This window comes from Nicotiana tomentosiformis, chromosome 4 (assembly GCF_000390325.3).
Source record: "Nicotiana tomentosiformis chromosome 4, ASM39032v3, whole genome shotgun sequence".
NCBI classification, from domain to species: Eukaryota; Viridiplantae; Streptophyta; class Magnoliopsida; order Solanales; family Solanaceae; genus Nicotiana; species Nicotiana tomentosiformis.
Window position 1 is genome coordinate 127429542 of NC_090815.1, and position 26999 is coordinate 127456540.

General features: G+C 35.9%; 3 protein-coding genes across 10 annotated transcripts; 1 reads left to right on the top strand and 2 right to left on the bottom strand.

The window, feature by feature from the left end:
* Positions 1–12468: 12468 nt before the first annotated feature.
* On the top strand, positions 12469–18716 carry LOC104084611 (protein HYPER-SENSITIVITY-RELATED 4-like). Of its 2 annotated transcripts, XM_070200233.1 has the most exons (4): positions 12469–12910; positions 13571–14207; positions 14879–15288; positions 18383–18716. In XM_070200233.1, exons 1-3 carry the CDS (start codon positions 12585–12587, stop codon positions 15251–15253), a joined length of 1338 nt encoding a protein of 445 aa, XP_070056334.1. In that variant the 5' UTR covers positions 12469–12584; the 3' UTR covers positions 15254–15288; positions 18383–18716. The 2 variants fall into 2 exon arrangements, with proteins under 2 accessions (XP_070056334.1, XP_009586810.1); XM_009588515.4 differs by lacking the exon at positions 18383–18716 and having other exon boundaries at positions 14879–15439.
* On the bottom strand, positions 15761–19758 carry LOC104084613 (phosphatidylinositol/phosphatidylcholine transfer protein SFH12-like). Of its 5 annotated transcripts, none has more exons than XM_009588518.4 (12): positions 19594–19755; positions 19428–19513; positions 18566–18812; positions 18436–18486; positions 18200–18299; positions 17211–17477; positions 17036–17113; positions 16835–16936; positions 16564–16613; positions 16372–16471; positions 16214–16292; positions 15761–16119 (listed from the first exon to the last, which is right to left on the bottom strand). In XM_009588518.4, the coding sequence occupies exons 2-12, from the start codon at positions 19432–19434 to the stop codon at positions 16112–16114; spliced, it is 1089 nt and encodes a 362-aa protein (XP_009586813.1). In that variant the 5' UTR covers positions 19435–19513; positions 19594–19755; the 3' UTR covers positions 15761–16111. The 5 variants fall into 5 exon arrangements, 3 of the variants coding, with proteins under 3 accessions (XP_009586813.1, XP_009586812.1, XP_009586814.1); XM_009588517.4 differs by having other exon boundaries at positions 15761–16115; positions 19594–19753; XR_011415641.1 differs by having other exon boundaries at positions 15761–16115; positions 16214–16471; positions 16592–16613; positions 19594–19758.
* A 1310-nt stretch (positions 19759–21068) lies between these two features.
* On the bottom strand, positions 21069–26266 carry LOC104084610 (bifunctional nuclease 2-like). Of its 3 annotated transcripts, none has more exons than XM_009588512.4 (11): positions 25937–26266; positions 24987–25295; positions 24329–24499; positions 24177–24226; positions 24019–24075; positions 23878–23943; positions 23697–23771; positions 22349–22467; positions 21907–21998; positions 21418–21473; positions 21069–21281 (listed from the first exon to the last, which is right to left on the bottom strand). In XM_009588512.4, the coding sequence occupies exons 2-10, from the start codon at positions 25276–25278 to the stop codon at positions 21421–21423; spliced, it is 975 nt and encodes a 324-aa protein (XP_009586807.1). In that variant the 5' UTR covers positions 25279–25295; positions 25937–26266; the 3' UTR covers positions 21069–21281; positions 21418–21420. The 3 variants fall into 3 exon arrangements, with proteins under 3 accessions (XP_009586807.1, XP_009586809.1, XP_009586808.1); XM_009588514.4 differs by having other exon boundaries at positions 21069–21237; positions 25937–26248; XM_009588513.4 differs by having other exon boundaries at positions 21096–21321; positions 25937–26248.
* Between the last annotated feature and the right edge of the window lie 733 nt (positions 26267–26999).

Sequence of the window (26999 nt, forward strand, 5' to 3'; positions counted from 1 at the left end):
GTGCACCAGATAGCAACATTCCAAATGCACCCAATTGTAACAATGACCTAAACAGGAAAACCTTTTCGCAAGCTCGATGAGTACCCCCCTGACGCAATGCTAAAAACCCATCACACACCGCAGAACCATAACACATGAATCTTATGCGAGGGATCATATTTCCACATAACTCTGCTGCAATACGCGACCCTATCCAAATACTGGTCCATATGAAACACCTCAAACCACCCTGCTAACATCAATAACCATGCGCAATTCGACATCAAGTACCCAAAGTGCATTACCATAACCACGGAGAAGCAAACGACACCATGCCACATAAAACTCGAAAGAACATAACCAATATATCATCAACCAAGCAATATCCAATACTATTCTCGCTCAAATTCCGTTATAAGGCCACAATAGAACCGCACCATATGTACATATAACCAACGAATCACAACTCCTCGTAGCATAGAAGAGTAACTCACAGATCATTTCAGAACATGAATAAGCTTCACATCAACCAAATGGCACATCCTTCAACAATAGTATATGGAGCAGATCAATCCGGCTCGGTGTAGAATACACATCCTAATTGGGCCTACCAATGGGCCCCAAATCAACTATGGTCAGCCACCAATAGATAAACAACCTCCGAAAGTCCACAATGACGGAATCAAAATACTTTCTATCATCTGGATAGTTCCGGCCACAACTTCACAGTCCACAACCATGAAACAATCTGCTCCTCAGAACTCCCAATCTCCAATTCCATAGAAAACATGAATCACCATATTTGATTCCACCTCCTCCGCCCGAATGCCTAACACATCTCTCATACACAATCAACCTACGAGAAATACTTAAAAAAAAAATTCTTCAGTGCCACCTCGCAAAAATTTGAATATCAACAGTCGATCAACCAGGAGAGTGCCGCAATACCAGCGTAGTACCCATAAATCAAAACACACTGCCCCTTCTCAAATGTACACTCTCATCAAGCAATACCAGATAGTAATATCATTTACCTAGTTATCGAAAACCGTTCATGTTGCCTAAGAATTTATGTCCTTCCTTTCAAAACTGAAGTGTGACCTGGTACATGTAAATCCTATTCCCGCACAACACACCACATCTATTATGCCATCATGTGACAAGCATAAGAATTCCATTATCAACTCTGAGTCACTAGCGATTTACATACCTTATTAGTCAGAAACCTCTTCCTTGCTTCTTTCTAGGAGGAAACCATAACACACAACACCCTCCGTACATCGGTAGAAATTATCTGGTTCAAACCATGGTAGAACCCATCATGAACACTTTGAAATCCATTTGCACCTAACCAAGCTATCTGAACCGAATTTCTCTAACTTCACCAAGCCACACAGGTTGCCAAATCCGGGAGCATTGCCACGAAACACCTGTAGATACTAGCCACATCATAAATACATAAATAACCGATCATACCCATTACTGTGCTAACCCAACCTACTACCGAGTTGTCCTATTTCTCCAAGTTCTTTCTAAATTGCCTTCAAATTGCTACTTTTTCCTTGTTAGAACACTACTATCCTTAACTAAAACTTACCCCACGAACTCTAGCATAGAATCACGCTTCCCTAAGGCATATAAGCCGCCGAATTCCCTTTTTATATATTCCAAAGTTTCCACAACAAAATAAAATGCTTACTCCGAAGAGACTTTATGTGAACCTAAAATTGTTTCCTTCACCTTCTTGATACTGAAATGCATAATTCACAATGATATAAGATGCCACGAGTCTCAACACCGTTCAATGCAACTCCCAGTTTTCTAGCCATATTTATAAATCTTGAATCCATTGTAACCATTCTCGAATTAACCGGCCAAACGGACCGAAACGACCTGTGCCCCATTAGCACACCAACACCCAAGGGAATAAAGAGTAACCCACACTCCTACGCAACCGAGCAAATTCTCGCTCCATGCACGCTACATTCTCTGTGAATACCCACTCAATTATTTTATGGTCCTCCTATAACCATAAGATGTAATACAACTTGTGTCCAAAAATTCCTTTACCCGAGTCATCCTCGATCTCGACCTCTGCAAGTCATAACTGATTCACCGGCATACCCCGAACCGAAACTAATACGACCCATAACCGTACAATCAACTCGTCGATAGCAGACTCCCCCACTTAGCCTTAAGCTGTAATTATATAAAATTAGAACCCGTAAGGATTTCTCCTTCTCAATTACCAAGGTCTCGCACCATTAACCTGCCAGACTTCTCGAAGTCTTTTATTAAGCCTTTTATGAACATTCTGCATCTCCAGCCAAAATCACACACGCGACCTCCTACCGGCTAGTAAGTAATATTCCTCGCAAAAGCTTCATCAACATCACGCCACCGCTAGCTGCACACAGGAGATAACCCACATGTGGTATTCCTTACCAACATCTTGCAATGACACTGCACTGGGTGCAATAACCACTAAATCTGTAAATTCTCCTAAATTCATGATCGCCCACCATTTGTATAAGTCTGCACTTTCCCTATTAACATCAATTGTATGTCAACAATACCTTCTGAACTCAAGTCATATTGCACCTGACACGATAATCAGATCTTCATGCCTCTATTCATTTCAAACACACTCCTTTCTGCTATTTTCAATTTTCCTTTGTACATTAACCATCACTCCAAATAGAGTCTGCAGGCCGATTCACATACTAACACGATTCCAAACCATTCTACACTTTCTCAAGGCGCACGACTACCCCACTAGTGAATTCATATGCTAATCTGCCACTCTTACTTCGGTTAAATCATCTCCTTTAAGAAACTTCTCAACCTCTACTTCTCCTACTTGACCTGCTAGTACTTCAACCACCGCGAAATATTTCCCGTCGTGTCTTTCCTCATACTTTGCTACCCAACTGCTGCATCAAATCGAAATGTATCTCTGTTGCACTTGAACCAATAAAATGTTACCGACTCTAAGTCTCTTCGAAAACCATCTTTCTCGAGCCATCAACATCAAAAATACCCATTCGCAACCATAATTACTACACAATCACTTACTCTTCTTGAGTCCAAACTCATTGACAAGACATGAGAATTTAATTTGCCCCAAAAATTTAACAACGTGAAAGATCCTTCAAAACATTCACGCACGAGACCGTACGTCACATCAAAACGAAAATCAAGCGCCCAATGGCCTTCCTTTACATTTCAAGAAAGCACTTCTCGTCACATTCAAATCGTCTTAACATATCCCGCAGTTACATCATACTCATCACAAAGCCATTCCACCGCTCATTGAGCCACGAATGACACTCATAGGGGCATTACCGGACATATGAGTCCAAATGTACAGGTTACAACTGAAGCTACCGAGCCAAAACTACAGTTTAAACCTGGCCTCAAGTCCTCCAGACTAGCCCATCACCAAAACACATAATACACACCTCGAACCTCGTTTATAGAATCATAAGCCGGCGATGCACAACTGATACTGAGCGCTCATGTGCGCATACGAGATGCGTGGAAGGAATTCAAAGAGTTATGTCTAAAGCTGAATAAATTTCGCACGATAGAATACAACAAAGTGAAATTTTCCTAAGAGTTCTGCAGCCCCTCGAAGATAAGTACAGACGTCTCCGTACCGATCCGCAAAACTCTACTAAACCCGCTCATGACTCGTGAGACCTATGTAACCTAGGCTCTGATACCAATCTGTCATGACCCAAAACTAACCCTGTCGTGATGGCGCCTATCGTGGAACTAGGCAAGCCGACTCATTTCCAAAACAAACCGATATTTCATTTTAAACATAATTCCAAGGTTATTTAAAATAAAACCTCCATTTAAAAGAGTTCAAATCAAGAAAAAAACAGAATTTGCGGAAAAGAAAAGCCCGACATCGGGGTGTCACTAGTCATGAGCATCTACTATAATTTGTCTAACAATATCAAGGCTAACTTAGCCTGGAAAATAGCTAAATACAACTAGAGGAAGATAAGAGGGAGAAGAGCAGGGGCTGCGATCGCCAAACAGCTACCTTACTATCTCCGAGAAAACCTGCAACCAGAACACTCAATAACTGCTACCGTGTCCAGCTTCACCTGAATCTGCACACACGGTGCAGGGAGTAATGTGAGTACGCCAAATCAGTAAGTAACAACAATAAATAAAGACTGAGCAGTAGTGACGAGCAATAAAGAATATAACGTTCATATCATGAAATCTCAGTAAAGTACAACATGCTTAAAAATCAGTGTTTGAATCAAATCGTCTCGTTTAAACCCGATTCCAGTAAAAATCATTTAAAGATATTTTTCCAATAATTTTTCAAACAAAGGCTCAGCAAATATGAGTAAAAATGATAAAATCATAAACAGCCCCTCGGGCAAACCTCACAATCACTCTTGCCACTAGGGCATAACTCACAATCACTCTTGCCACTCGGGCATAACTCACAATCACTCTTGCCACTCGGGCATACCTCACAATCACTCTTGCGACTCGGGCATACCTCGCAATCACTCAGCACTCGAAACTCGGCACTCGCACTCAGTAGGTACCTGCGCTCACTGGGGGTGTGTACAGACTCCGAAGGGGATCCTTCATCCCAAGCGCTATAATCTGTACGGACAACTCACATGCGATAATAATAAAGTATGCTGCAGGCGGGTAGCCCCGATCCACACTCATCCTCACAAATCAGGCCCTTGGCCGCACTCAGTCATAAATATTTCAAGCCACTCGGGCATTTCAGTAAAACAGGGCATTCAGCCCAAAATATTTGTATGCATAAAATAGAGTCATAAAATTGAGCTATGCGGTAAACAAGGACAAACATGACTGAGCATAGATTTTTCAATCGAAAACAATGAGAGGATGGTAAGAAACAACCCATAAGGGTCCAAACAACATTGGCGCTAGGCCCAAACATGGCATTCAGCCCAATTTACATGAATTCTTTCTAAAACATATGAGTATCAAATGGTTTCAACAAGTATGAAACTTTACAGTTGCTACGGGACGGACCAAGTCATAAATTTCCAACAGTGCACGTCCACACGCCCGTCACCTAGCATGTGCGTCACTTCAAAATAGCAGAATGATACAAAAATCCGGGGTTTCATACCCTGAGGACTAGATTTACAATCATTACTTACCTCAAACCGGTCAAATCTCAACCTCGCAATGCTCTTGCCTCTGGATTCGGCCTCCATATACTCCAAATCTATTCACAATCAGTATAATACCATCAATATACGCTAATGGAATGAATTCCACAAGAAAAGCTTCAAATTTAGACCAAAACCCGAAATTGGCTCAAAATCGCCTGCGGGGCCCACATCTCGGAACCCGACAAAAGTTATAAAATCTGAAAGCTCTTTCAACCACGAGTCTATCCATACCAATTTTACCAAAATCCGACCTCAACTCAACCCTCAAATGTATAAATCTTATTTCTAAATTTCTAAGTTCCAATCTCCGATTTACACCTCAAAAATCATGTAATCTAGTCGGATTATTCGATGATAATTCAATATTATGGAGTAGAAATGATAACAAGGGACTTACCTCAAGTTTTTCTTGAAAATATACCAAAAACCGGCTCTCCTCAAGCTCCAATTTGTTAAAAATGGTGAAGGGGACGAAGTCCCTTTTTTATAGTTCTGCCCAGACATCCTCGGTCTTCGATCGAGGTCCTCGATCCTGGACCTCGATCCTGGCCCTCGATCCTGATTCTCGGTCCTAGGCCTTCGATCATGCCTTCGATCCTGGCCTTCGACCGTGACCCTCGACCCTGGGCTCGATCATATCTTCGATCGTGGCCCTCAATTCTAGGCTCGATCATGTCTTCGATCATGCCCCTCGATTCTGGGTTCGATCATGTCTTCGATCGTGCCCCTCGATTCTGGGCTCGATCATGTCTTCGATCGTGCCCCTCGATTCCGGGCTCGATCATGTCTTCGATCGTGCCCCTCGATTCTGGGCTCAATCATGTCTTCGATCGTGCCCCTCGATTCCGGGCTCGATTGCTGGCAAAAGAAATTTCCAGCAGAAGGAAATTGCAGCAGCTGTTGTAGTTCAATTTTTGATCCGTTAACCATCCGAAACTCACCCGAGGCCCTCGGGACCTCAACCAAATATACCAACAAATCCTAAAACATCATACGAACTTAGTCGAATCCTCAAATCACCTCAAACAACGCTAAAACCATGAATTATACCCCAATTCAAGCCTAATGAACTTTGAAATTTCTAATTTCGACAAACAACTCCGGAACCTATCAAATCACGTCCGATTGACCTCAAATTTTGCACACGAGTCCTAAATGAGACAATAGAGGTATTCTAATTTTCAGAATCGGATTCCGACTCCGATATCAAAAAGTCAACCCCCCGGTCAAACTTCTCAAAAATAAAACTTTCGGCATTTCAAGCCTAATTCCTCTACGGACTTCCAAATAATATTCCAGACATGCTCCTAAGCCCAAAACCACCATACGGAGCTATTGGAATCATCAAAATTTAAATCCGAGGTCGTTTACAAAATAGGTTCATATCTGATCCACTTTTCTAACTTAAAATTTTCAATTATGAGACTAAGTGTCTCATTTCGCTCTGAGTTCCTTCCAGACCCGAACCAACTAACCCGATATAACATAATATAGTTGAATAATTCAAAAAGAAGTAAAAATAGGAAAAACGGGGCTATAACTCTCGAAACGACCGGGAAGGTCGTTACACATAGCAAAAGAAGTACAACAAACCTACAAACAATACAGACGTTTGAAGATTTCATTTTTATGTTTTGGATTTTAGATGCACTAAAAATACTTTGTATTTCACATAAAATAATATTGACGATCGTTCAATTTTTCACACTTTCGTAATTTTATCTTTGTTCCTTACATACACATTAGTTACCACTTGCAAATGTTAGAGTACTATGGATAATAACTTGAAGCAGAAATTTGATGGGTTATGAAAGCTAATTAAGAAAATTAAGGAGGAGGAACAGTGGGCTAATTAAGAGATAGTATTAATGAAGTAACTGTTGATATATTAGGCAACAGAAAGAAGAAAAGAAAGTGACCGTTGAGTTCTTCATAATAATATTGCATATGTGATAATAAATAAATAAATCATTAAGTAGAGGGTAATTTGGTCATTCAAATTTTGACAAATTTTGAAGGACATTTTAGTTAAATAATTTAACCTAAAAATTTTTACACTTATAATATAATATAGTATGGTGATTATCTTTTTAGATTTAGAACGGAGAAAAAGGAAATAGTGCCAGCATATTGAGGCCATAAAGAGGTAGTATAATTTTGTATAATTCGACTATATATGCATAGTTCAAATAAAAATCAATTCATACGTAGATGTATCAATCTACATATATACATGAAATAGTAAGGGACCTTCCTAGTTTAGGGATACTAGGGACGGTTCAACTTTTCGTAAAATCTCAGTTAAAAAATGAATAGCACATTTTAATGCAAACTGATGCGAAATAATCAAGTGGAGGGAGTTGGGACATTGTCCTTCACATAATCTTTGGACAACAACAACAATAACAACAAAAAACAACGCAGTATAATTTCACAAGTGGGATTTGGGGAGGGTAGTGTGTACGCAAACCTTACCCCTACCCTGGGGCCTGGGGTAGAGAGCCTGTTTCCGATAGACCCTCGGCTCCCTCTCTCCAAGAACTCTCCACCTTGCTCTTAGGTGACTCGAACTCACAACTTTTTGGTTGGAAGTGGAGAGCTTTAACCACTAAAGCAATCACTCTTGGATAAGCCGTTTATATATATATATATATATATATATATATACCTACAGAAATAACCAGACAACTAATGGTCAACATGTCTGTCTGGCCCAAAATTATCTTACAGCTTGCCATAGCACTTAATATCGAAGGAACACGTGTGAGTTTGCTGCAACACTAGGCTCCATTGAATTTGTAATTTACACGTCAAGCATGGTTAAAGGCTATTATGATCAATAATAATCCACATAAATTTGTCATTCCACACACTCTCTTCTGTACATATTTCTATTAGAATGATTATTATGGGAGCCCCACTTAAATAGCTACTATTAATGATTATCATCTCACATCCAACCCTCCCTCAAACGGCTATCCTAATTAAACATTGCACTAACTATATAATTTTAAAGTGTGTTACACATTCTTTTCTCTTGATTTAATGTTTAGAAGCAAGTAAATACTTTTTGCCTTAACATTTTATTTTAAAAATAAGAACAAATTGAATAATTAACTATTATAACCAAGCAGAATATAAATTATTTACAAAATTTCTTTTCTTTAATAGTCTATTTTAAAAATAAGAAGAAACTGAATTATGAACTATTATAACCAAGCAGAATACAAAATTATTTATAAAATTTTTTTTACTTAATAATCTATTTTAAAAATAAGAACAAACTAAATAATTAACTATTATAACCAGGCAGAATACAATATTATTTACAAAAGGCTAATCTGTAAATATTACTATGCTATTTCAAACCAAAACCAAATAGATGAAATATTTATTATATTTTTACTCTTTTTTTCTTTGATGTTTAATTCGAACAAATTAATTTTAAAATTAGATGACTAACTCGGAAATGCAATAATTTTTATCGAATAAAGATGCTTAAGAAGTTCTTATTTTTAAATATATTATTTAAATGAATATGAATGGTTTTACAAAACAATTGGAGTAATACAATTAAGGAAATATTTTTGTAATTACGTGTTGGGCTCATGCTCAGCATGGGCCATCCCTCGTCTAGTACATATATAGACACACACCATATGAAGCTCGATATTATCATAGGAGTAGTTTTTAAAAACGATTTGGTTTTATCAAATTCTGAATTTAATCTATTTATGGTAGTTTCCTGATGTTTATAAACGTCAGTATCAGAATAAGAAGTTATAAAGTTGTAGAAATTTACGAAAATATTTGAAATTCGACACTTCCATTATATATTAGAAAATATTCTCATGCAATTGTTCTTTTTGGTGAAAAAGATCTGTGTCTTTCTGACTTTCTATCACATGAAATTGTGTTTTGGGTGCCTCATGTTGAAATTCTTATGTCATAGTCCAGCGGCTGATTTATATTCCAATATATTAGGTGCGTGAACTCATGATCTCTCCGTTAAATTATTATTTTATGTATATATATATATATATATATTTTAGAATATATCTAATATATTATCTGCTAAGAACGAGGCTATTCTAACAACGTGTTTCACATTAGGTTCGACATCTTATTTCTCTCAATCGATACGCCACGTTGATTTAAATTATGTTGTTTTTATTTTCAAGACAATACATTCTCAAGTTGATTCAAATAAAAAATATCAGGTTCTTTTGGTGAAAGAGATGTGTCTTTTCTTGCACACCCCATCGCATGAAATAGACTTTTTGGAATATGTCCATCGTACTATTCCTAGATACTCCTTGGCTTAATAACGAGGCAATTCCAATTTCCAACAATGTATTTCACATTAGGATTGAAGTTTCATATCTCTCAAACAAAACGTACGTTAATTTGAATTATCTTGCTTTCATTTTCAAGATAGCACATACTCAAGTTGATCAAATATCATGTATAGCATTTTTTCTATTTGCACAAACTTCTACAGAAAAAATGACGAGCTTAGAACCACAAGTTGGAAACACGTCACATCCAAAATATCTACAACATTTAATAGAAATTTGATTTTTCGATCAGCCAATATATTCGATGAAGAGATATTATAATCCACATATCCCTTTTTTCTTTCACGATAGTATTTTTTTTCCCTAACTAGAAATGATAGCTTCAGTATGCTACCTGGGATGGCTATGGTCTATTTCCTCCCCTCGTTCATTTTTTTCACCCCCTCAATTCAATTCGATTTTGTATTATTCTGGCTAATTTTGTATTTGGCCTTTCTTGAACTTAAATCACAGGCCAAGCCCAGTAAAGAAAAATTAAAAGCCCAACAACATAAAAGGTACCCAAGCCCATAAAGAAACATATAATAGGAATCTTACAGAAATGTCTCAAATAAATCCTAAGTTATCAACATCTAGCCATTAATTATATACTTATCAAAACTAGCAATCACATACAAAAATTGAAAACTCAAATAAATAAGGATTCTTTTTCCCCAAGAATCACACGCAAAAATCTCCTTTTATATTTTTAAGCGTGATAAGCAACAATAGATGCAAGCCAAAAAGGAAATTTTATGGACGAGGTAGCAAACAAGGTGATGAAATTTTAAAAAAACATATAGACGAGTCAATATTCAAAATTTGAGGAAGGTTGGATATAATTTGGACTTATTTGGCATCAAAATTCGTAGTTAAAATCCACTTGAAAAGTTGGAGTGCACCCTTTAGCCGATTCAAGCGGAAGAAAAAAAATATTTTGAGATCGAATTTCAAATAGCATTTTTAGCTCCTAATTAAAGAATCGATGCTTTCTAATCCTCATTATAAAAAGCATCCGGTGTGACCCAAAAAGTTCATAAAAATTGCATTGGTCGGTCAAACGCAAACCTGCTCACTACAAGTTGAAGTGACTTTAGCTAATAGTCTTAACACTTATTCGCTAGGAATTTTGGCACGTTAAGTTATAGGATGCGTAAAGTTTTTCTCATAAAACAGTTGAAGACTTTGCAAATTGGAAGTCGAAAAGAAAAAGAAACATCTTTTAGCATGTGATTCTACTTTGATAGTCAACAAGCATCCGGCAATATTTTAAGTTGATTTTAAGGAATAACGTCTTTTAATTACTGTACAGTTGTTATAAACTATATTTGATATCTTTCGAGTTTATGAAATTTTCTGAAGTAGAAAAGAAAATTTACTGTTGAATTGAACCCATTGTATAGACATGAAATGCTTTCAAATTATATATATAACAACTTGTCACATACAATGATGAAGACGTGTACCGTTTTCATGAAGATTTGCTATTCAAATGTTGAAACAGAGTGCTATATCATCTACAAAATCCAATCTCACTTAATAACATCTAATTTAACGTCAATATTTCGCTCCACTTTCTATTTTCACTGATACAATAAATAAACTCCTTTGTTCATAATGACTTTTGAACTAAATTTGTGAAAAATTACAATCTACTTGATATTTTTCTTGAGCCATAAAATAAGTGTGACGAATCACTCTCTGGTATAATGAGATGGTTGAAATTTTTCGTTCATTCATTAGTGATGCAAGATTTAAGCTTTTGTGAACGAAGAATTTTTCGAAGATCATGTTCTGAATATGAACTTATATAAACCGAGAGTCTAAAAAAATGTAACAATATATTTTGATCAACTTTATCAAATAACTTGCCTTACTTTACACATTACTTATCTCTCTCCTTTTTTTTGTATGTGTGGAATGTTACTTGTTATAGTCTTTTACACTACAATGTGTCAAAACTCAAAAAGTAAATTGTATCCCATTAATAGAAGAGAAATCAAGGTTAGCTAAACAGATGAGTTCTTTAATTTCTTATAGTGGAGAACATCCCGAATTTATGTGCTTTTTTATTCGTCCTAATATTCATTTTATTCTTCTCTTTGATTCTTCCGCGAACAACTGTGATTTTGTTGTAGTAAACTGTTAAATGAATGAAAATGTGTTTTTTTTTAACTGTAGATGAAAAGAGAAGATTCTAATATATGTAAGAATATGGAATTTCACCTTTTTCTTTTCGAAGGTACGTGAATATTGTTGTAGCTGGGATTTGAACTTAGCTATCCCTTTTGGGGACCAGACAAAGAGAAAATCTTATATAAAATAAATAAGAGACTGGAAATGTAAAATTTGCCTTGCTCGGACTTAAACAAGTTAATGGTGTAGTGTCAAATAAGAGTAGTAGATTATATACTCTTATTTCTGAACAAAGAGATAGTGAAAGGTTATTTACAGAAATAGGATATTTGGGTGCCGCTATTTAAAGTTTGACCCCGGTAAGAAAAGTCTTGGATAAAGACCTCGCGTCAGATTTTGAAAGTATGCTCATGTCAATTGCCAGCTTCTTAAGGTGATCAAAATCCTGGCTATCGCCATAAATATGCTTATGGTGATTGCAAGGATTTCTGGCCAAAATTCTAGTAATTATCAACATTTGCCACAAATTCTAGTAATCATCAGAATTCCTGGTGTTCCAAAATTTCGATGAACGTGCTTTAAATTCTGGCATGAGGCTATATTCCCTTTAACTTTTTTTAACATGGTCAAAATATAAATAGTAATTTTAAAATGGTCCATCCAGTGTAATTTGCACCACCGAAAGTAAAGGAACTAAAAATTATTCATATGGGCCTCAAAATCAATCCATCTAGCACCTTTCATTTTTGGGCCTCCAATTTCACTACACACGGCCCAAGAGTTTTCTAGACATCTTCGAATTTCTTCCACGAATGTCTTACAGTTTTCTTGCCCGCCAAGACATAATCCTATGTAAAACACTTTAACTCCACCCCCTCCCCAAACTCCCGCAGTTTTCCAACATCAGCAGAAGATCTTAGCAGAAAACAAAGTTAAAACAAATATGGAGTTGTTCGAATCCATGCCATCTTCTAAAGCAATTTTGACGGCGGCAACTTCTCTTACAGCTTCTGTAATTCTCTTCAGATCAATAGCTAGCGATCTTGTACCTGAAACACTTCAGCACTTCTTCTCTTCACGCTTTCAAAAAATATCAAACCGCCTTTCCTCACAGCTGATAGTTGTCATAGAAGAATCTGAAGGTCTCACTTCGAACCAGATGTTCGACGCCGCCAACGTTTATTTGGGTACAAAGGTTTCTCCTTGGACACAGAGGATCAAAGTCAATAAGCCCGACAAAGATGAAGAGCTCGCCGTCACTGTCGACAGGTTAACCTCGACTTGAACTATATGTAGTTTAACAAATAACAATTGAACAAGCATTATAGATTTGTGCTAAGTTCGTACAACTGTAAAAAGATGATAGTGAGTGCAGTAAATTTTAAAATTTAACTTATATACACCAATGATATAATCGTGCTTACATATATGCTTTAATTATTGTTAGTTGGTGGGATATATATTCTCTTTAGCTGAATTATACTCATTATTTTGATTGATGAGCAATTGATGGAATGACTAACGGAGTTATCTGTATATATTAATCTCTTACAACAGATTATTTACTTTATTTTTCCTGCTATCATACTAAATTTGTTACGTAGAAATCAGTGGCACAGCTGAGTGGAGGTAATCTTTGAAAAATTATACTGTGCATATAGGGTAAAAGATATTTTTTTGATTATACATAGACGGTTGAATCTCCTGATATAAGGAAAAAGTCTTGTGAAGCGGCAAAAGGGGATAAAAAAATGCCTTAGCTCACTGGTTTAAATCCCTGATGTGACATTCTGTATGTTTCTGAATCTCTTTTTGTATAAATTCTTGGCACCACAAATACTAAGAAAGGTTACTCTTTATTGTAGGTAACTTAACCTGACAAAGGTACTTAAATTTTAAACGTACTGATTTAAAATCTTGGATCCGCAGGTACCAAGAAGTAACAGATTGTTATGAAAATGTGAATTTCACCTGGATTTTGAAGTCCAGGGGAATTAAACAGAGTGACAAGAGCTCCAATCCCAAGACAGAGCTTCGATATTTTGAGTTGAGTTTTCACAAGAAGAAAAAAGAGATGGTTTTAAAATCTTATTTACCATATATATTATTAAGTAGGGCCAAAGAGATTAAGGAAGAGAAAAAAGCAGTGCGGTTACATACGGTGGATTATAATGGGACTGATTATTGGAGTTCCGTGGTATTAAATCATCCTGCGACTTTTGATACAATGGCAATGGAACCAGAAATGAAGAAGGAGCTGATTGAGGATCTTGACATGTTTGTGAGTAGAAAAGATTACTATAGGAGAGTTGGCAAAGCTTGGAAACGCGGCTACTTGCTATATGGACCACCTGGTACAGGGAAATCGAGCTTAGTTGCAGCGATGGCTAATTACCTTAAGTTTGACGTTTATGACTTGGACTTGAGAGAGGTGCAGTGCAATTCGGATTTGAGAAGGTTGTTGATTGGTTCAGCAAATCGATCCATACTTGTGATAGAAGACATTGATTGCAATGTGGGGTTGCAGAATAGAGAAAATGAGAATGACACAAGTGAAGATGACAAGGTATTGTAATGCATTTATTTGACACAGTTTCAGTTTACAATGAACTATTCAATTCCTCTTAACCACACTGCATATAACTATAAGAATAGAGAAAATGGTCGGAGCACTCCTCCACGGCTATGTTGCTCGGACTCTTCAAAATTTCTCCAGATGTGTATCGGATCCTCCAAAAGTAGTGCATTTTTGGAGGATCCGACACGAATTTTAGAGAGTCCGCGCAACGTAGCTCCATGGTACGAGGTATCTTAAGTCTTCCATCTGTTATACTATGGGGCCATTCATTACTTGATGTTAGCAAATCGTCTAGTAATTTCTCTTGACTCTGATAAAACTCGATTCTGGACCCTAACTGAAGTTTGACGGAGGATAATTCTAAACCGTAATCAGAAGTAGAGGGGTATATTTAGACCTTTTTTATGATGTATTTTGACACGAGAAATCCACTCATTTCATACTATAACTCTGTTAAAGTTAAGGACAAATACGAGATGATTTGCTAACGATAAGGGTATGAATGACCCCAAAGTATAATATAGGGTAAAATTAAAATATTGCATATAGTAAAGGAGTAAGCTTGATCCTTTTCCTTAAGAAATATCATTTGGTATCACTAGATATTGTGATAGTGTTATACTTTGACCATTGTTTTGCTAAAATTTCTACGAATGCAGATCACATTGTCTGGGCTGCTGAACTTTATTGATGGGTTGTGGTCGAGTTGTGGAGATGAGCGAATCATAGTGTTTACAACAAACCACAAGGACCGACTTGATCCAGCATTGTTGAGACCTGGCCGTATGGATGTGGACATTGAAATGTCCTACTGCACTTTCAGTGGTTTCAGGATACTGGCAGCTAATTACCTAAAGATTGAGGAGCACAGCAAGTTTAGGGTAATTGAGTTTCTGCTCCTGAAAGTTAAAGCAACTCCAGCTGAAGTTGCAGGAGAGCTGATGAAGAGCAACAACACTGAAATTGCACTAGAAAACCTCATCAAATACCTTTCAAAACAAAATGCATCGCTGACTGAAACAGATGGACATTAGGGACTACGGCGGAGGACAAATAAATTCGGCATAGGGTGAGATATTCTTTGATCTTTTAAAGAGCAAGATTTTTATAGTTCATTAGCTTTTGTTAAACCTGGTAACATATTACGCTGATTCTTTGATTCTATTCATCATTGGACCTCCATCTATTTATAAGTTTGGCGTGTTGCTTTACAAAATCTACTTAAGTTAGTTGTGTCATTACATGGTTAGAAATATTTCTTTTCTGCCTTTCCTAGAATATTTTGCAGATGCAGAACTGAAGTACAGTCCATCAAATTACTTAACGCAACATACTAACAGGTATTTGCATGAATATAATTGTATTTAGTTATGTGGTGAGGTGGTTCCATTACGCCGCAAGTTCCGGTTTCTAACGTTGCAACATGACTCAGTTCTGATAATTCTATTTGGATACTTGTAAGTATATCTCTAGATCAATTCAAAATTTTGGCATATCTTAGCAAGGGATGTACTACTGAGAATGAAAAAATAACCACAACAACCACCAAAATGACAATAATTTATCAGCTTTCATTTTCTATACAAAGAGTAATATCCTTGAAGAAAAAGATGTAATGAGAGACTTCATTTCCGATAATGTCATATTTTCAATAGAAATTCTAAGATGAAAGATGATTTATAGTGATTGTTACAAATGATAATGGTTAATCAGAGTCAGCTCTACCATTCCCAAATTTCATAAACTTGTGCAGTAAGTATCCTTGGACTCGTGAATTTGGGAATGCTTACTGCACAGTGAAACTGGACAGTGACATAAATATGAAGAAACATTGCTAGACGTACCTTCTTCACATTCAAATCCTGTTTCAGCAGTAAATGTCTCACAGCAACTTACCTGTCTTAGGGAACAAGCACTTGAGAAGCTAATTTTTACTAATTTAAACAAAGAAAAACATTCTACCATAGGAAAAGAAACAATCAAATGGAACATACCATCTGTGGCTGGTTTTCTCCTACTGGTCGGCGTTGCCTCTATGTTCTCTAAACACTCTGCTTCCTCTCCAAAACTCATCTTCATGTAGAAAGAATAAGTTGACATACAATAACATAGCGATTTATGCAAAGAAAAGCTACTAATAATCCACATTCACCATTGATGTCTTGAGTCTTCTCCACGGCCCTTTATCTGACCTTAAACAACCACCATCATTCTCACACGTGCAGCTTCCACCTAGAAAATCTGGCAACTCACTGCTAATCACATAGTTTTTGACAAGATGGTTAATCGTCTAAGGAACACTATAACAGCTAGGATAGAGAAAAAAAGAATTTGAGATAATTACCATTCATTGATGATTTCGAGCAGTTTACCTTTATAATTGTTGCCAAGAACCTACAAATTTGAAAAGTTATAATTCTTGATATGTCCAATTGACTCATATATATCCCTCCATCTCAATCTAAGACCAATTCTGAAGTAGATTACAGGCATCGATAAATCTCTTTCTTCATTATAAGACTTAAAGATTCAGAAGCTTCTTAAACTAATGATTACCAACAGATGATAGAACTTAATAATATAAGCCTGGTCAAAGGGAAGAAAGCATGCCATACATGAATCTTGGAAGTGGTCTCAGGGTCAAGAAAAGGCTTGAGTATATTCCAGATAAGCCTAAATCCAGGTCCAGCATTTATGACAAACATTTCGCCAAGTGTCTGCAAAATTATTTTGTCAAGGTTAGATATTAGTTAGCAGTTTACATGACAGTAAAAGTCATTGATTGATAATGACTTAGATATTAGTTCGCGAATTACTTCAGGGTAAAAGTCATTATCAATCTTCTGCAGCTGCATAATGACTTCTCGTACAGGTTTTGAGAAATTCCTCAAACGCTACAATATAGAAAACAAATTATGAAACTGAACTATAAGAAGCACATTGTTGAAAATCCACCAGAAAAGACTAATAAATTAATGAATAGGAATATACCACTCCTTCAACATCCAAAATGGTAACACTTCTGTCTATATGTCTTTCTGCAGCTACAGTGCATGCAGGAAACCTGCAGGCAATAGACTTCTCGAACTCTTGAACATGGTATTTAACATATCGATCCAAAGTAGTCACTTCCAATAGCTTTTCCACATTCATTAGCCCCAATCTTTCAATATAAACTGGTCTTCCTTCCTTATCCGTGCCATGATAACCCTGAGGGTAGTTTTGAAGGACTTCATCCCTTTCATGGAAGTCAAAATCCTGAGGAAAATATTGTATACGATCAAGCAACTAGAAATAGTGACTAGCATCGATGTTTTAGCATTAACAAGTGCAGACAGCAAGTTCAAACCATTCTAACTTCAGGAATGTTGTTTCTTAGTGTTGCCAGAGCTAAAACAATAACAGATTTCTCGATAATTGTAGCTCAAGCCATGAGATTGTCTCTTTTCTTATGTCTTTTCATTAGTATTCAAGTTATTCATCCTCCTTTTTCTGTCCTGTTTAAACAATATCATTTTTTGAACATATAAAAAATATGAACTACTATGTTAATTAAAGATTTTAAACCATAATGTGGGCCGGATTATTCAGAAAAACACTTTCAAATGCATAAGAAGACTAGACATGTTGTCAACCTCGAGAAAATCCAGTATAGAACAAGCTAATAAGAAAATTCGAGAAAAAACTTATGGCATTTTAAAAGTAACATAGGCATAAAAAAGAAGGAAGTGGGAATATATAATCGATATGATTGTACTGATAAGATAAAAATATGATTGTATTGATAAAGGAAAAACATGTTTGTGCAAGGTTAAGAGAGAATTTCTGTATCTTGAAACCTCAAATTGGTGAATGACTTGTAATACCATAGTTACAACCTCAAAGAGTTGCTATCCCAAAACTCACATGACATTCTCAAGAAATATGGGCATTACGGGGGAAAAAGATAGAGCAGTAGCAGCTGAAAAAAGTATATCTACTTTGATAATAGAGTCAGTTCCAAAATCTCTCCTCCATTGAAGCATATCTGTCCACATGCGCTTAGCCTTCTCCATGTCAAACTTTCTAGCTTTTAGAAATCTGATCAAATATTGAACAGCTGAAAGTTAAGTTCATTTGTCTTCTATCTTTACATGAAATTTATGAACTCGTGCATAATACAGGTTACACTAGGTGATTTCTTCCCATCTATCCAAGCCTTGGTGGATAGAGTTACCTGTTGCTGGTGGGAGGTGTCAGGAAATAATCGAGGTGCGCGCAAGCTGACCTGGACACCACGATTATCAAAAAAAGAAATACAGGTTACAACACTTTGATCGCATGTGGTTAACAATTGGCAAGTGCACCTTAACAATTTGAGATTATCATCATGCATAGCAGGAATCAGGTTCTCCATGATCAGCACTTGTCGAAAAGCATTTACAAACTTCAACTCCTCACTGCCCAGAAATTTCTCTGTGGTAGAAGTAATTCCAATATCATTTCGTATCCTGATTATCTTCTCACGGGACAGCTTTCTCTCTTGTGTCTTAGATATACCAAGTTCATTCTTCGTTCCCTCGACGACTTCAGAATGTAATCGATCTTCACCACCTGTGCAAGTGCAAATATACAGGGTTAACCATATGAGTACTAAATCTTCAAGTAACAATGCTTCTTGATCGTATCAAAGTAAGTATAATACAGTGGAGTGAATAAAATATATAAAAGTTAAACATAACTCAATGACCAAAAAGGCAAAATCTGAGTATGATACAGGCAAAAAAACGACGAACTTACAAGCATCTTGTACACAACAAATAGCTAAAACACCAAAAGTTCAATCTTTCAATAGTCAAAGCCTGGGAGGAATTTTTCAAACGAATGCCTGATATTCTATCAAACGTCAATCAATCAACTAAGCCTCAATCCTAAATTAGTTGGTGTAGGCAATATCCATCCTACAAATCATAGTCTGACTAATTAACCTGGTATCAACCTACCAAAATCATGTTTTTCATCGGCTATATGGATCCTCCTTCCCAGTATTAGAATAGACTATATGTTTTGCAAACTCAACCAAATGACGAGCATAGAAACTTTGATCACATAAGATTGCGAATATATCGTGTTAACCAAAGAAATAAAGAGAAATTTTCAAACTCATAATAGAAAAATAAAAAAGAAAAAAAAGAGACACTTCCTACATCATTGATCAACCGCAGGTACCTGACATTTCCGAGGACTAAAAAACCTTGAAGTTAATCTAAATAGACTAAACTTATCGAAACCTTGTAAAAGTCAATCTCTTTACCCTGCAATAAAGGTTAAACATTAATTAAGCAATCGGAAATGTCGAAATGGGATTAACTAGTTTAACTTCATTCAAACTCACATGGAAACATATTTGGACTTTGGCTATGTCAAAGTCGAAGTGAAGAGAATAGGGGAGTTTCGTGAAGCAGTTAAGCGTTCCGTCTACTTTTTGATAGCGGTTGGTTTTGTGGGACCCCTACTTGCTATATGGGACCCTTTCTCTTAGTGGCGGGAATATGCCATTTATCGCTTTTGTATCTATATTTTATGCTCCAATCTTCTCCTTCATACAAAAAAAAAAAGATAAAAATTTAACAGCAGCTTTGCTCAATAGTCTTGTTTGAGGTGGTGTAAAAAACATTTACAAAATTAATTATTAGAAGTTTTTTTGACACATATTAATCACTAATCTGATAAAGATTTAGTTTAAGAAAAGTTTTACATAAAGTTTATATAATTTAAATCCTCATTTTAATATCTTATTACCAAATTAAGTTTATAATTTAATACTAAAGTTAAGAAAACTCACATATTTCTTTTTTCCTTCTCTACTTCAAAAACAGTTCCAGTAGATAATTATATGGTGGGCATTCAAGTTCTTTTATGGTATTTCATTTTTTTCCTCAGTTCCCGATTGTGTGAATTTACAGACCAAATGAGATTAGATTACATTCGTGGAGTCTTTCCTTATTTAGATTTCGTTTTTGGATTTGTTTTGCCGTTGTCCTTAATTGGTTAATCGTTTTCAAATACAAAACTGTGTTCTGGATTGTGATTTTCTGATCAGTTACTGTCCCGCGGGACAAACTCTTTCTAGTCCTGATGAGACCGAAAACGACGCCAAGAAATTACGTATGAATAAAACTAAAGGCAAAGAACTATACTTTTCAGTAAATTTTATTACTACAATTACGTGCAAATTTTCCGATTAACTTGGTGAGAAATGCAGATACCAGTTGAAATGGGAATATACATATACCCACTAAGTGGCATCAACTGAACTTGTATTTTATTTCGTTGCTACGATTCCTGGTATATTTAGCATCTTCTCTCTTCTGTATTAGAATTTAGAAACCGTCGCTGTCAATACAACAGTGTACCTAACGTTTTTCTTTTTAATATCTCGAGCGATGTTTGATACTCGCTTTAAGTTATTTAAACTTAATAAATTCAACTAAACTCATAATTTTCTAAATATTTTTAATTTCTACACGGAGTACAGATATTGCATCTGCCTATTATACAGTACATCATATGTCGCTTTACTTGTTAAAAAGAGTACACTAAGCTGATTTCTCATAAGAGATCAATTAATTAAAACTTGATCGATTGAAGAGCTTAAATTTGAGCACCCCAGATGCCAGATGTCTACATACTTCTTCACATAGTTAAGAGCAAAATTCAACTAGACAACATTAACGGTCACATATTACAAGTTAAATTATACTAATAATATGCCTATTGAGCTGCCATTTTGTAACTACAAGGCCACACACGATGATATGCCATTTCTATAGACCTTAACAATTTGTAGGCGATGAAAGGCATGCAAGATAAACATGAAACTGAATGAAGTTCATGTCCAAGCACCAAAGTTTACCGGTCTGTTTTACATTAACATTATTACAGTCTATACAGATATTCACAAGTTTTTTTACATATTAACGGAGAGCTACAATTGATCTTTGAAGATGCTGACCACATTGGCTCTGATGAATGGCTCCTATATACACAGTAGTCCTTTGCTCAGACAACTTTAAAGCACATCTATGAAACAAACTTCTAATCAAAATCAACCGTCGTGCTCCTCCAGTTGTTTAAATTCAAATACATGTCAAAGGAAAGCAATGCAAAAAGCTTCGCAGATATTTGTAGGACTGAGGAAAATGATTGGACAATGTACCTGTTATATCCAGTTTCGCTTGGACCGCAGTTGAGTAAGCTTGTCCCTCCAGAGAGCTGTAGTTACCAATATACAAGTGAGAATAAAACATATGACCAGGGATATAAACTGGCAAAACAACAAAGAAAGGACAACACGGATTAGGAAAAAAAAAAACGGAAAAAAAAGGCTAGCTAGGGAAGGGCCTGTCAGGAAAACCCAGTGTAGAAAGAAGGCTTGTCAATTCTAGCTGATAAGGTTACACTTCCAGAAAAAAAAAAAAAAAAAAAAAAAAAAGGAACTCAAGTAAAATTAAAAGTTGATGCTTCAGCTTAGAAGAAAACGACCCTTCTTCTGCAGGTTCTCATTGATGTAATTTTCTGGACCCATATAGCAATAAATGACAGACAAAAGGATTTTCCACAGCATGGAAAGGAAGAGGTTCACAAAGCACACACAGTAGCAGAAAAACCATTCCGCGCAAAATCTGAACATGTTAACAAAGAGTACCTGCATCTCTATATCGTTCTTCAACTGCTGCAATCAGCATGTTCCGCACAAGAATAAACTCCTTTGTTTCAATGCATGGCCGGCCAGAAGGTCTGACCCACAAAACAAGTTGATTATGTATTTGATTGTTAAAACAAGTTAAGATTATATTTGTCACAACAGAATAAGTGGGTAACATGGTCAATGAGGATACATATAGCCGGCTACAACTTGTCTGGGAATGACGTTTAGTTGTTATAGAATAAGGTATTGTTAAGAATTTCAGCTAGTTTCAAATTTCGAACTACTACAATTTTCTCTCTCAATCAGGAAATAATGCTGTGTGTCATTTTTCATTAAAATATATACCATGTAAGAAAATTGGGCAATTTATTGAACTGCTTTTTCTGACAAAAACAAGATGTGGACAAAGTTTCACAAGGATTTTCTAAAAGAGCTTTACCTGTCAAGCTCAGTGAACAATAAACCATCCGAACCAGTAGTGTGCACTGCTGACTTCGGAGTTTCAACTATTCTCATACCATCACTGTAAGCCAAGTACTTGTTGACTTGTATTGGCACCTAGAACAATTAGAGAACAGAAGCTTTATTATGTTAGCATTCACTTGGCACAAGGGTAAGATAAAGTTGGATTACAATACCATCAGATTACAAGCGAGCAAATAGGACTATAGTGATGGGGACTAGACGAAAATGTGGATGGCCTCAGACACAGTTTCTACACTGTGCTCGATCCATTGATAGGTTTGGGATTAAATTTGGGATTGACTATAGTTGCATCCTTCAATTTGTCGTACTTGGTATGTAGGATGAAAGTGAGTGGGAATGAGTAGTGCTGGGAGGTATATGCCCAGATACGAAAAATGGTGGTTACAGTCAATTGAAAATTGGTTTATAATCCCTATAAGGGAGGAGCAATTGTAATCCTCTCTTCTCCATCATATATCGGGCACAATACAAACCCTTAGAAGTCATTTGGTTTACAGAGAGAGTATTGTGCAGTTGTAATCTCAAGATATTATAGTGACCAGATTATTAGTGGAGGGATCATGGACTAGATTGTACTTGTATCACTCGGTAGTGGGTGAATATAAGGTAAGACATATCATTGAATATGTTGGCAACAGGCTAATATTCTGAACATCATATCTAATCAGGTTATTATACAAAAGAATTCATCAATTTTTGTTTAGAAGTTAAGCATTACAGAGCACTTAAAAAAAAGAAAAATAGAGAAAGGTTGCATAAACGGAAACGGAGGGTGGGAGGAAGTAATCAGCAAATTGAATCCAAGTTCAGTTGATGGATAATAATTGTATACCTTGACTACACAAAAAATGCCACTTAAAATTGAACGTTACTAATTTGAGCTTGGTTAATATGCAAAAGCTAAAGATGCGAGCAACACTGCCACCACGTTTCATGTTATAAAAAAAATGGAGCTTGTCGGAGATCAAGAAACATAGAGAATAAAGTTATTCTCCCAAATTTTATTTGTAATTCTTGGATAAAATAGCAGGAATTAAAGCATCAGATTCACATTACGTTTTGCTTTTCTATCAAACACCATAATCCACACCCCAAAAGGAGGACTAATAAAGAAAGCAGAGGATAAATCTTGAAATGGATGAACTGAGAATGAGCAGAAAACACAGGAGGAAGAGGAAAACTATCTAATGATTACAAAATTCTCTCTCAAGAGATTGTTTCAACATGTGGGTAAAATTCAAAATAATAAGGTACTATCATTAGCTCATGTATAAAACAGAAGTTGGAGACTAGTTATTCACCTTGCTTCTCACAGCAATGTTGATTGCATCAGAAGGACGAAGATCAAAGCTAATACACTCAGCATCATTATCTGACTGTAATGACAACCACACCAAAGGTGGTTAAGTTGTATCACCACATAAAGTGTACTGAAACTTGCGAATGTGATCAGTCAGAGCATAGTAACAGCATTTTACACACCTTTGTCAGGTATAACTGAGCATAATATGCCTCATGCACTCTCTTGGTAACTCGAACAAGTTTAACCTTCCAACAGGAAAACTGTCAGATTAAGCCTAAAAGCTAACGCAATTACTGGTAAAGCACAAATAACAAGCTTACTATGTAACCCATCTTCTCAACCATTTCCTTCACAACTTGATACATTGTTGGTCTGGCCTGAAACAGAGGCAATGTTTTTCTTCTTCAGTAACGGGAATAGAACAATGCTGCTAATTTTGGCAGGATGGATTTACCAGAACCTATATAAGGAAACTTACAATTTGGACATTGCGCACAGCTGCCATGAGCAGCGCACTTGGCATCTCCACTGTCATATAAACAGACACAGAAAAGATACAGCCTTATATTTTAATTATGCGTCTAAGAAACAATCTAGTCATTTAAACAAATGAACGAAATATCTACGTACAAACAATAATAGGGAGAAGAAGTCCTGTCCCATCTTCCATTCTTAAAACAATCGCTGGATGTGGAGCATAATCAGGTAGATGACCTCCTTGTGGATTATTATGGACACATTTCAAATGCCTGCCATCTCTCATCTTGATCATGAAACCATCCGGTCCACTTCGCACTTCAACTACACAGAAGAATAGGAAAGTTACATCACCCAAACAAAGGTTGCTACACTTTTATTTCTTTTTGTTTGGGCAAGTAGCATATCCACTTATTTTTTTTATTTTTTTTTTGACATATGAACTTAAAGAGGTTCTCATCCCTCAGTTTTTGAGGGATAAGATTGCCTTCAACTAAGGCGAAACAACAGATACCAAGGAGTAAGGTCTGCAACCAGACTCCAAAATTTGACACGTGAAGAGATGCAGAAAAAAAGATAGGAAAAATAATGGGAACATCATCACACTGTTTGGCAGAATCATCTCAATACTAAATTAGAAGGTTACACTTTATATGTAGTATCATTATTATTTGGTACAATGAATCCCAGCATGATCATAAGTGTATTTATTATTTGGTACAATGACTCCCAGCATGATCAATTGTTTTTTCTAATAAAGAACAAAGTATGACAATAAAGAATATAGCAGTTGAGAACAAAGATATCGTACCAGCTTCTACCACGCTAGAGTTCACATAATCTGCATCGTTTTCATTGGAATTTTCTGCCGTGCTACCATTTCCATTTGATGATGAACTAAAACTGCATCCAATCACCTTGCTTACTCGTGATCGTGGTTGACGAGCCACATTAACCCGGAAGCTAGAGATCCCATTGAGCCCCCAGAACCCACTCTTCAAAATTTTAGTCCTCACTACAGAAGATTTGACAGGAACAGCAAACTGACTTGTTTGCTTTCCACGAACCACAGGACAAATAACAGGCCCTTGTAGAGAGCTCATTCTGCCTACTCCGCAATCTACTTAGACAACAATAGATCAAAACCAAGGACATCATTTTTCCAACAAGATAACAATAGATTACAACTAGGGCTCAATCTCAAACTAGTACGGGTCACTTGTATGAATTCTCTATATCGATTCTATTCTATTTGGTCCTATTTCATTCCAATACCCAAAAATTTGTCGTCTAAAACAATGTTCTTTTTCTTTTTTATTTATTAAAAAGATTATGGTAAGTAATCTTTTAAGAGAAATGCAGATCTCTATTTAGTTAAAGATGACAAATTAAATAGTTTGACAAACTACAAGTGAATCCTAATGTTCCTAAGAAACAGAGGATTACAAAGTATTTGACCAAATCAGTTCTCCAATTGAATTCAAAACTCAGTTTGGGAATAACATCAAAGTCAACCATTTGTCTGTGATCACTACTTCACAGTCTTTATTTTACTGTGTATCAAAACACAGTTAAGCTCCCATACACAGAAAAAAGATTAAATCTTTAAACTTGATTCTGCTTTTCCAAAATCATCAACAACAAGAAAAGATAAAAAAAAAATCAACTTTTCTTCACTTATTAAGTAGTATAATCCTTTGATCGATCCAAAAGAAAAAGAATAATTGCGTTAGGTGAGTATTTAACATCAGTACATCACACCTGGATTACAACCAACAGCTTCCGATCACCGATCGTAGCTTCAACAACAATAAAGTCTTCAACTTTCCTGTTAATTATCTCAATAAATCACAATATTCTATCAAGATTAAGGAAACCAAAGTAGTTTCACAAAATCAGATAAAATAAAGGATCAAACAAACAAGAAAAAAAGGAAGTAAGATATTTGTTGGAAGAAACAGAAATGGATAATTTAAGGCCGACAAAGAGGAATGGATAAAGGAGAAGAGAATTGGTGTGAGTGAGAGAAGATAAGAGAGACTTTTTCTGTGTGTAATTGAATTTTTCGAAGAAAGAGAAATAGAGAAGATTAGTAAAGTCAGTACTCAGTAGTAGATATTTTAATCCCATTGGGGACACACTGTGACAAGGAAACTACTTTGTCATTATGCTTTAAGATTTATTCGGAATGACATTTATGCCCTCTTACCTAATGCCCGAGGAAAAGAGTCTTTTGGACTCAAATAACAAAAATGTGTGAAAAAAATTAGCAGTGACCATAATATATATAACGTCCTTTTAAAGAGCGTTATACCTTAATGGCCGTTTGTCCAGTTAAGTATAGCGTCCTTTTATATATATATATATATATATATATATATATATATATATATATAAAGCCCTTTTGAAAGGCGCTATATATATATATTATGTGGGCCCTTTTGAAATTTTCTCATCATGAACACAAGAATTCAGGATACTTTGGTACTACTGGGCCTCAAATATCGAGTCCAGAATCAAAATGTAAATATTTAATAATTAAATCCTATATAGTTATGAAAATTAATTATTTAATTTTATTATAATCAAAAATAAGTGAGTAACAAACAAACATATAAAATAATAAAACTAACATATTAAAGTAACATATAAAATATAAAATTATAATACTGAAAATGTATCAACCTAATTAACAAATTAATTATAATATCAAATATAATTAATATTGTTCAATTTACAGTAGTCGTCGTGGAGGTTTCGCCTTTGCATCCCGGACCTGCCTCGCTAGAGCTACTGTTGCTACAAGCCGAGCATAGGTCTTCCT

What these genes read in the sequence shown, in the direction of transcription:
- LOC104084613 (XM_009588517.4), bottom strand. An exon ending in ATAATGACTTTTACCCTGAA is followed by an intron (nt 16,937 to 17,035) that starts GTAATTCGCGAA and finishes ATAATTTTGCAG; the next exon opens with ACACTTGGCGAAATGTTTGT. An exon ending in AGACCACTTCCAAGATTCAT is followed by an intron (nt 16,614 to 16,834) that starts GTATGGCATGCT and finishes TCAAATTTGTAG; the next exon opens with GTTCTTGGCAACAATTATAA.
- LOC104084610 (XM_009588512.4), bottom strand. Translation starts at nt 25,278, where the DNA reads ATGAGCTCTCTACAAGGGCCTGTTATTTGTCCTGTGGTTCGTGGAAAG. An exon ending in CTGTGCGCAATGTCCAAATT is followed by an intron (nt 24,076 to 24,176) that starts GTAAGTTTCCTT and finishes CCTCTGTTTCAG; the next exon opens with GCCAGACCAACAATGTATCA. An exon ending in AGAACGATATAGAGATGCAG is followed by an intron (nt 21,474 to 21,906) that starts GTACTCTTTGTT and finishes TGGTAACTACAG; the next exon opens with CTCTCTGGAGGGACAAGCTT.
- LOC104084611 (XM_070200233.1), top strand. Translation starts at nt 12,585, where the DNA reads ATGGAGTTGTTCGAATCCATGCCATCTTCTAAAGCAATTTTGACGGCG. An exon ending in CTCGCCGTCACTGTCGACAG is followed by an intron (nt 12,911 to 13,570) that starts GTTAACCTCGAC and finishes TTGGATCCGCAG; the next exon opens with GTACCAAGAAGTAACAGATT. An exon ending in ACACAAGTGAAGATGACAAG is followed by an intron (nt 14,208 to 14,878) that starts GTATTGTAATGC and finishes CTACGAATGCAG; the next exon opens with ATCACATTGTCTGGGCTGCT.